The 10,477-nt window shown below is 40.9% G+C and overlaps 1 protein-coding gene across 1 annotated transcript in view; it reads left to right on the top strand.

The window, feature by feature from the left end:
* Window positions 1-10,477, top strand: part of LOC138159445 (cocaine esterase-like) — a 39,326-nt gene that overhangs the window by 1,157 nt on the left and 27,692 nt on the right. The window contains exons 2-4 of the mRNA XM_069085809.1: window positions 3,334-3,538; window positions 8,020-8,158; window positions 9,988-10,121. Coding sequence (XP_068941910.1) covers window positions 3,334-3,538; window positions 8,020-8,158; window positions 9,988-10,121 — 478 coding nt within the window. The remainder of the gene's footprint in view (window positions 1-3,333; window positions 3,539-8,019; window positions 8,159-9,987; window positions 10,122-10,477) is intronic.

Here is a 10,477-nt window from a genome sequence, read left to right as displayed (position 1 = left end):
CTTCTTTGCTTCTCTTTTTTGTTTTTCTTTTCCTTCTCTTTTTGTTTTTCTTTCCCTTCTTTCCTTCTCTTTTTCTTTTCCTTCTTTCCCTCTCTTTCTCTTTTTCTTTCTCTTCTTTCCCTCTCTCTCTTTTTCTTTTTCTTCTTTTTCTGTTTTTCTTTTCCTTCTTTTCTTCTCTTTCTCTTTTCCTTCTCTTTTTCTTTTCTTTTCCTTCTTTCCTTTTCTTTCCCTTCTTTCCTTCTCTTTTTCTTTCCCTTCTTTCCTTCTCTTTTTCTTTCCCTTCTTTCCTTCTCTTTTCCTTCCTTCCTTCCTTCCTTCCTTCCTTCCTTCCTTCCTTCCTTCCTTCCTTCCTTCCTTCCTCATTCCTTTTCTTTCTTTTTTCCATAAATAGTAGAGTGGTATTTTATTTTTCCAATTACTTATCTAGTTTTCAACATTTATTTTTATAAGAATTTTAGTTTCAATATTTTCTCCTCCCCTTCTTCACACCCTTCCCCTCAAGATAGTAAACAATCTGACATACATTTGCAATAATGTAAACATATTTTCACATTAGTTATGTTGTTAACAAGAAGCATAAATTAAAGGAAAGCCACCAAGAAAAACCCTAAAAACAAAAAAGAAAGTGAAAACAGTATGCTCTCATCTGCATTCAGATTCCATAGTTCTTTCTTTGGATGTGGATAGCATTTTCCATCATGAGTCTTTTGGAATTGTCTTGGATCCTTGTATTCCTGAAAAGAGATGAGTCATTCATAGTAGGTTATTGCACAATTTTTAAAAATTACCATGTACAATGTTCTTTTGGTTCTGTTAACTTCACTCAGCATCAGTTCATGTAAGTCTTTCCATGTTTTTCTGAAATCTGCCTGCTTATCATTTCTTAGTAATCAATTACAATTACACTACTTGTTCAGTCATTCCCCAGTTGAAGGGCATGCCCTCAATTTCTAATTCTTTGCCACCACAGAAAGAAGTGCTATAAACATTTTTGTGCATGTGGCTCCATTCCCCTTTTTTATGATCTCTTTGGGATACAGACCTAGTAGTAGTATTGCTAGATCACAGAGTAAGCACAGTTTGATTGGCCTTTGGGCATAGTTCTAAACAGTTCTCTAGAAAGGTTGCATCAGTTCACAATTCTACCAACAGTGCATTAGTGTTCCAATTTTCCCACATATTCTCCAATATTTATTATTTTACTTTTCTGTCATATTAACCAGTATGATAGATGTGAGGTGGTACCTCAGAGTTATTTTAATTAGCATTTGCCCTAATTACTAGTGCTCTAAAGCATTTTTTATATGGCTACTATAGATAGTATTAATTTCTTCATTTGGAAACTTCCTGGCCATACCCTTTGGCCATTTATCAATTGGGGAATGACTTATATTCTGATAAATTTGACTCAGTTCTCAATGTATATGAGAAATAAGGCCTTTATCAGAAACACTTGCTGTTAAAATTGTTTCCCATCTTTTTGCTTTCCTTTTAATATTGTTCATGCAAACCCTTTTAAATTTATTGTAATCCAAATGATTTATTTTGCATTTCATGATGCTCTCTATCTCTTGTTTGTCATAAATCCTTCCCTTCTCCATAGATCTGATAGGGAAACTCCTCCTTGCTCTCCTAATTTGCTTATGGTATCTCCCTTTATGTCTAAATCATGTATCTTTTGACCTTATCTTGGTATATGGTGTGAGATATTGGTCTGTGCCTAATTTCTGCCATGTTGTTTCCCAGTTTTCCCAGCAGTTTTTGTTAAATAGTGAGTTCTTATCCCAGAGGCTGGAGGCTTTGGGTTTTTTCATTATTTTCATCCTCCTAAACCACTGTTTTTATAGAGGAGAAACTGAAGCCCAACTGATGAATGTTAAAGTCACTCCTGTGTATTTTATATTGTGCTATACTGTGATTCCCTTTGATAAAAGTGGATTGCTAATCTTTCAGAGGCATGCCTGACCCTTGTCCTTCTGATTCAAGCATAGTGTGATCTTATGCCTTGATAGTTGAGCAGTCTCTAACTTTGGACTCTAGGATGTGGAGCTGGGAGGAATCTTAAGGACTGTTGAATTCAGTGTACTTTCCCCATTTAATCAAAGAGGAGAAACAGGCTTAGGGAATGCAAAGGAATTGTAACAAGTTCTCACAGGCAGTATATGGGAGGGCTGTGATTAGAAGCCCTATCCTCTGAGCCCAAGTCTGGTACTCTGTGCATCCAGTCTTATCACCTACTACTCTATTCACATTTGTGATGTTGTTGTTCAGTTGTTTTTCTATCATGTCTGGTTCTTGGAGATTGCATTTGGGGTTTTCTTGGCAAAGATACTGGAGTGGTTTGCCATTTCCTTCTCCAGCTGATTTGACAGATAAGGAAACTGTGGGCAACAGGTGAAGTGACTTGCCCAGAGTTATACAGCAAGTAAGTGTCTAAGGCTGGATTGGAACCCAGGAAAATGAGTCTTCCTGACACAGACTATAGCCCAATATAACTCTTTTCCATCTGCCTTTCTTCTCTTGCTGTCTTCTGTCTCCTTTCTTTTTCTACTATCTTTCCCTCACCCAGAAAGCACTTCCCCCACTCTAGTTTCATTGAAGACTCTTTGCAGAGGCTAGGTGGCACAGTGAATAGAGCACCAGCCCTGGAGTCAGGAGGACTTGAGTTCAAATCTGGCTTCAGACACTTAACACAAAAACTAGCTGTGTGACCTTGGTCAAGTCACTTAACACCAATTGCCCTCCAAAAAGAAAAAGAAAAAAGGGCACTGCCACTTGTTGCAGAACTTTTTCTGATCATCCTCATATCTTTTCCTAGCTCTTTGCCAGGATCTTTCCTTTATACCTCTCCCTTGGGTTCCTAGTTATTGATGTCATTGTTCTCTAGGAGAATGTAAATTCCTGCTATTTTGTCCTCAATTAAGAGCTGAAGGCATTGCCCATAGTAGGTGTTTATTAAGTCTTTGATCAGTTAGATAATACTGATAAACTATATGGCACTGATTTTTAGCTCTGTGTTTTCCTAAGCTGGGCTGGGGGTGGGATTGTTGGGGAGAAGTTGCTTTGATCTTGAAACTCTGGCTTACCAAAGCTGGACAGCTCCTGAATCAGTGCCAGAGCTGCCTAAAAGTGCAAATGGCTCTTCTCTGGAGTAAGTTCTCCATTGCTGGAGATCTTTAAGGGAAATGAAAAAATTATGGCAGAAACAGAAGGAGACTTGCATTCCCATCTAATGAAAAAATGATGGTGGTTTGGGGAAGGGAGATGTAGAGGAGATATTTGGATCTCAGTTCAGCCCCTTTTCCTGAGGATTTCTCTTCCCTTTGTTCACAGGATATCATGCAGATGACCTCATTAGGACCACTGAGTCTGGACAGATCCAAGGGACTCAAATCAGTATCAAGGGGATTGATAAAGTTCTCAATGTTTTCCTGGGAATCCCCTTTGCCAAACCCCCTGTGGGGGCCCTGAGGTTTTCTCCTCCACAACCACCGGATTCATGGAGCAATGTGAGAGATGCAACTGCTCACCCACCTGCGTAAGCACCTACCTCTGTCCTTTTCTTACCAAATGAGCACAGGGCACCTGCTCTGCACATGGTAGACATTTGTTAAATATTTATTGAAGGAATGAATGATCCCTGGGATATGAGGCCTCAAATAATTGCTTAATGATAGTAGCTTACATTTATTTGGGCTTCAGAGAATAACAGACTTCAAAAAAATAGTGTGAGGTAGTTAGTAGACATCTTGCTATACATAGGAAAACAAATGCTAACACAGATTAGGGACAGCTAGGTGACTCAGTGGATAGAGCACCATGCTCTATCAAGAAGTCCTATGTTTAAATCTGATCTCAGATGCTTACTAGCTAAGCAAGTCACGTAACCCTGTTTGCCTCAGTTTCCTCATCTGTAATATGATCAGGAGAAGGAAATGGCAAACTGCTCTAGTATCTCTGCCAAAAAACCTCAAAAGGGGTTTGAAGGACTGAAAAACAACAGAGATTAAGTGACTCACCCAAGGTCACAAAGCTAGTCAATTACAAAGCCAGAACTCACAGAGTGATAGGCTCAGAAAGCAGGGGGAGCCCTTAGAGGTCATTGAATCTGACCCCTCAGTTTGTTTTTTAAATACTTTGATGCCTTTTGCTTTGGTGATCACACTTATTGTCCATTCCATACTCTAGCCTGCCTCCTAGCCTAATAGGTATGCTCCTCTGGAACCTGATCCAGTGGCCAGAAGTGCTGTTCTTTGTAAGATGCTTCTAGTCATGGTCTGCACTGGTCTAGCTCAACTTCCATTGATCTGACCCAGGTTTTCTGACTTCCTCACATTTATTCTCCTACAATGACATTCCATGACATTCACACACTGTGTGTGTTCATCTATTCACCTCTTGGTAATATCTATTTGGTATCCAAGTTTTTAAAAAATTAATTTAAAGGCAGCCAGGTAGCCCAGTGAGTAAGAGCACTGGCTCCAGTGTCAGGATGACCTGGGGATCAAATCTGGGCTCAGATACTTAGCACCACACCCAGAAATAAAAACTGGCCGTGTAACCTTGAGCAAGTTACTTAACCTCGATTGCTTTAAAAAAAATTTAATTTAAAAAATGCTTTGTCTCCAATTTAACAGTCTCCAACAAATCCAAATATTTCAATAAATAACGAACAAGAAAAAATACTCTATAGAAAGTTGGGAAATGTTGGCAGGTCACTGCACCTCTGCTGCCTGGGTTTCCTCATCTGTAAAATAGGGATAATATGGGGAAGCTAGGTGGTACCATGAACACTGACCCTGGAGGCAGAAGGACCTGAGTTCAAATCCAGCCTCAGACACTTGACACTAACTAGCTGTGTGACTTTGGGCAAGTCACTTAACCCATATTGCTTCACCTCACCCCTCCAAAAAAATTAGGGATAATAAGAACACCTACCTCGGGGGTGTAGCCAAGATGGGGTGTAGCCAAGATGTCGGTGTAGAAGCAGGAAAACTCCATATGCTTCCTCTATAACCACCTCAAATACCTATAAAAATGACTCTAAACAAACTTTAGGGCTACAGAACCCACAAAGTGACAGAGAGAAACAAAACTCCTGCTGAAGACAGCCCTTCAGGCCTACAGCAAGGGCCCATTGCAGCATGCTGGAAACAGAGCCCAGCCCCGTGTAAGTCTGCAGTTTTAGCCTCAGGGTGGCCACAACTAGCCCCAGCTGGAGGGACTTTGAGAGAATGGATCACCAACAGCTGTGGTGGTTTCCAGAATTCTCAACCCATAAATGTCAAAGACAAAGTGAGAGTTCAGTGTGGATCTTGTGGGATCCAGGAATGTGGTCTGGCCTCTACTATCAGCAGGAGAAGTGGCTGAGGTGCAGCAGCTGCCACCATATGGCTGTTTCAGAGCTCCTGGCCTGCAGATTGTAGGGGGACCAAGCAACCAGTCTGAGGGGTAATTGTTCTTGCTTTAACCTGCTTGGATCTGGATCCCTGCCCTGGGTGGAGGTACTGGGGTGTGTGAGGAGTATGTCAGAGCCAGTGGAGGCTTCTGAGAGAGCACCCAACTAATAGCTCAGGCAGCTGAGAAAATCCCAGCAATTTGGGACAAAGCTCTCCTCTCTGGAAGCAGAGTTCTACTGTGGCAAAAAGCTCAAGAGTCAAGTGGTTGAGTGGCAACATGAGCAATCAGGGGAAATAGGGATAATATGGGGCACCTAGGTGGTACCATGAATAGAACACTGACCCTGGAGGCAGGAGGACCTGAGTTCAAATCAGCCTCAGATACTTGATACTAACTAGCTGTGTGACTTTGGGCAAGTCACTTAACCCATATTGCCTCACCTCCCCCCTCCATAGGGGCAATCACAGCAGTCCAACTTTGGATTCCTTTCTTGGGGACAAAAAGGATCAAGGCATGGAAATTGGGAAGAGAAATGAAGCAAGAAAATCATGAAAAGAGAGTCAACAACCTGACTGAAGAAAATAACATCTTAAAAAATAGACTAACTCAAATGGTAAAAGAGTCTCAAAAAACCAATGAGGAGAAGAATGCCTTAAAAAGCCAAATTTGCCAGATGGAAAAAGAATCTCAAAAGCTCACTGAAGAGAATAATTCCTTCAGAATTATATTGGAGCAAATGGAAGCTAGTGACTTTATGAGAAATCAAGATACTATTAAACAGATCCAAACGAATGAAAAAATAGAAGGCAATGTGAAATATCTCATTGGAAAAACCACTGACCTGGAAAATAGATCTAGGAGAGATATTTTAAAAATTATTGGACTACCTGAAAGCCATGATCCAAAAAAGAACCTAGAAATCATCCTTTAAGAAATTCTCGAGGAAAATTGCCCTGATGTTTTAGAACCAGAGGGCAAAATAGAGGTTGAAATAATGCACCGATCACCTCTTGAAAAAGATCCCAAAAAGAAAACTCCTAGGAATATTATAGCCAGGTTCCTAAGTTCCCAGATCAAGGAGAAAATATTACAAGCAGCCAAGAAGAAACAATTTGAATATTGTGGAAAAACCATCAGGATGACACAGGATCTGGCAGCTTCTACACTGAGGGATCAAAGGGCTTGGAATATGATATTCTGGATATGATATTCTATGATATCAAAGGAGCTGGGATTAAAACCAAGAATCACCTACCCAGCAAAACTGAGTATCGTGTTTCAGGGGAAAATATGGCTATTCAATGAAATAGAGAACTTTCAAGCATTCTTGATAAAAAAAGTGTTGAATAGAAAATTTGACATTCAGATACAAGAAGCAAGAGAAGCATGAGAAGGTAAACAGGGAAAAGGGATGATAAGGAACTTATCAAAGTGGAACTATTAACATCCCTACAAGGAAAAATGACAATTGAAACTTTTCTCAGTATGAGAACAGTTGAAGGGAATATAATTGTATGTGTATATATATATATATATATATATGTGTGTGTGTGTGTGTGTGTATAGAAGGGTATATGGGTGTATGAATACATATATGAGTATGTGTATATATGTGTACAAGTAATAGATACATAGACAGAGGGTACAGGACTAATTGAATAGGAAGGGATTATACTTAAAAGGTGAAATTGAGAGGTGAGAGAGGAATATAATGAGAAGAGATGGGGAGAGACAGAATGGGGTAAATTATTTCATATCGAAGAGGCAAGGTAAAACTTATAATGGAGGGGAAGAACAGGAAGGCAAAAGGGAATGGGTCAACCTTACACTCATTGAATTTGGCTTAGGGAGGGAATGGCATACACACTAAATAAGGTATCTCACCCTACAGGAGAGTAGGGGGGGGAAGGGGATGAGAGGGGGGATGATGGAAGGGAGGGCAGGCTGGGGGGGGAGGGAAGTTGGAAGCACCCACTTTTGAAAAGGGGCAGGGTCAATGTAGAGAATAGAGCAAATGGGGGTCAGGATAGGATGGAGGGAAATATAGTCAGTCTTTCACAATATATCCACTATGGAAATGTTTTGCATAGCTACACATGTACAACCTATATTGAATTGCTTATCTTCCCAGTAAGGGTGGGTAACAAGGGAGGAAAGGAAAGAATCTGGAATTCAAAGTTGTAAAATTGAATGTTTAAAAAATATTATTATTATTATTTTTACATGCAACTGGGAAATAAGATATACAGGCACTGGGGTATAGAGATCCATCTTGCCCTACTGGAAAGTTGGAGAGGGGATGGGGGAAGACATGGGAGAGAGCAGATTGGGGGAGGGGTATTCAGTGGGATCACTGTTTTGGGGTGGTGGGTAGGGGAAAGATGGGGAGAAAAATCTTCTGGAAATGAATGATGTAAACTAAAAATAAATGTAAAATTTAATTTTAAAAATAGGACTGAGAGAATGGAATAGAAAAAAAAGAGCACCTACCTCTCAAGGTGATTGTGGGGGTCCAATGAGGTCATGTTTGTAAATTGCTTTATAACCTCAAAGCACTCATGCATTATCATTTTTATACCCATATGATTCTATTCAGGTTATTCATCTGATGTTTTCTAGGTGTTTGCAGAATGTCACTCTCCTAGAAGGAATGGCAATGGCCATGAAAGCAAACATCCCTCTTCCAGCCAATTCTGAAGACTGTTTGTACCTCAATATCTATGTTCCTGTTCATGCAAAAGAGGGGACTGGATTGCCGGTAAGCCAGATTTCTGTTATCTTCAACAGCCGGGGATAAGAATCCTCGGGTATCAGAAGTGGATGGGAGCTTGAAGGTCACCTCTTCCTACCTGCATGGGAACAGTCATACTCTCTAAATGTCTCTGACTGGTGGTCTAGACTTCTTTGAAGTTGTCTGGGTCAGGGAACTCACTGCTTCTCAAGGCTATCTTCTCTACTCTTCAGCATCAACTCACACTGTTGGCAAATGTTTCCTCCTCTGAGGTTGGAATCTGCCTCTTTATTACTTCAAGGCATCAAGGTGGCACAGCGGATAGAGCACTAGGCCTGGCATCAGGAAGGCTCATTTTCCTGAGTTCAAATCTGGTCTCACACACTTACTAGTTGTGTGACCCTGGGAAAGTCACTTAATCCTGTTTGCCTCAGTTTCCTCATCTATAAAATGGGCTGGAGAAAAAAATGGCAAAGCACTTTGTGAAGAAAATCCCAAATGGGGTTATGAAGAGTTGGACATAATTGAAATAACTTCAGGGACATGGTTCCATGATCTGGATTTCTCCTACACATTTTTATTGCTAATGGAACTGAGCAAAGCACTGATAAAGTGTGACCTTCCAAACACTTCTTGATCCTTTTCAGACCTTGCATTTCATTTTTTTTTTGTGGGGAATTACACTATGTGGAAACTCTCTCTATTGATGAGGGCAGCCATCTCATTTGTAACTTAGTCTTGGCTTGTCTGGTGTATTGAGTTGCTAAGGAACTTCCTTGTGGTGACATATCTCCTATGTGTCCAAGGAAGGACTTGAACCCAGTCCTTCTCACTCAAAGGCTAGCCCTCTATCATCCACACCAGGCTTTTTTTTGGAGGGGGGAGGGTAGGGCAATTGGGGTTAAGTGACTTGCCCAAGGTCACATGGCTAGCTTTGTATTAAGTGTCTGAGGCCAGATTTCAACTCAGGTCCTCCTGACTCCAGGGCTGGTGCTCCATTCACTGTGACACCTACCCCCCCCCCCCCCCCCCCCCCCCAGGTTTCCTTTCTTAAAATAAATGATAGCCAACCAAACTGCTCAAATGTCATCTGCCCATGAAGCCAATCTCTGAACCCAACAAACCAACATTGAACTTGCCAACCATTTCTACAAACTTGTAGCGCTTCACCTTAGTGCTGGGGATATAAAGGAGGTGTTTTTTTCTTTCTCCTCTGAGCTACCTTAATGATTTAATACAGATCATGTTGTTGTTCAGTCATTTTTTGACTTGTTTCTGATCCTTTGTGATCCCATTTGAGGTTTTCTTGGCAAAGAGCCTAGAGTAATTTGCTGATATTCTAGTCTAGCAGTTTATCTTGGTTTTGAGAGAGCAGTTACAGTCATATGGAAAGGTTCCCTGGGCCACAACTGAAAAGCCCACAAGATGATCTGACCCAGAGAGCTTATTATCTGGGGTACATTCTTTATTATCTGATTAGGTCTGTGTCCTTTAGAAGGGAGCCCTGCCTCCTTTCCCTGTTCTGGGGTGGGTGGGTGGGAACAAGGATCCTTTAGGAGAGGCTGTTTTGCTCTGTGTGTATCTTTGGCAGCAGGAAGACCTCAGGGAACTAATTCTGCCAGGAAGATTCCAAGGAGCATCTGCCCTGCCTTGGAGTCAAGCCAAGTGGGCTCTTTCTGAGAGTAACTTTGATGCATATCCTGTTACCTCTTGATAAGTGAATTCACTCACATTTAGAGCTACTTTATCAAGGGTCATGAGATAACAGGATACAGGATTTTTATGTTGAGTAAGGGAGTAACAGACATGCTTGGTGGGATTTGTTCCTGTAAGAAAACCATGTCTGATTCCTGCAGGTGATGGTGTGGATCCATGGTGGTGCTCTCGCTTTTGGCAGTGCTTCCATATTTGATGGTTCCATATTGTCTGCTTCCCAGAATGTGGTAGTGGTCACTATCCAGTACAGGCTGGGTGTCCTCGGGTTCTCCAGGTGAGATTTGACCTCAGTAAAATAAGTATTTTTTCCCTGATGTATTCCCAGATCTTTGAGCAGTTGAATGATGATAAACATAAATTCCTGACTAGACAAAATGTCTCTTGCCTTCCTTTGGCTTCCCCACAATGTGATCATGATGTAGTAGAAAAAGCACTAGATTTGTGACTATAGGAGTCAATTTCATATTATGACCCTGCTTCTTAATGACCAATAACTTCTCTTTTCCCTTGGTCTCAGATTTTAGGTAGGTAAATAGATAGACAGACATACAGACAGACAGATGAACAGATAGATAGATAGATAGATAGATAGATAGATAGATAGATAGATAGATAGATAGATAGATAGAT

The sequence above is a fragment of the Petaurus breviceps genome, unplaced genomic scaffold (genome assembly GCF_028583685.1).
Source record: "Petaurus breviceps papuanus isolate PSGF00001 unplaced genomic scaffold, PetGlider_PUasm1.0 176, whole genome shotgun sequence".
Lineage (NCBI taxonomy): Eukaryota > Metazoa > Chordata > Mammalia > Diprotodontia > Petauridae > Petaurus > Petaurus breviceps.
Note: the sequence above shows the minus strand (reverse complement) of the source record. Positions and strands in the feature narration are given on the sequence as shown.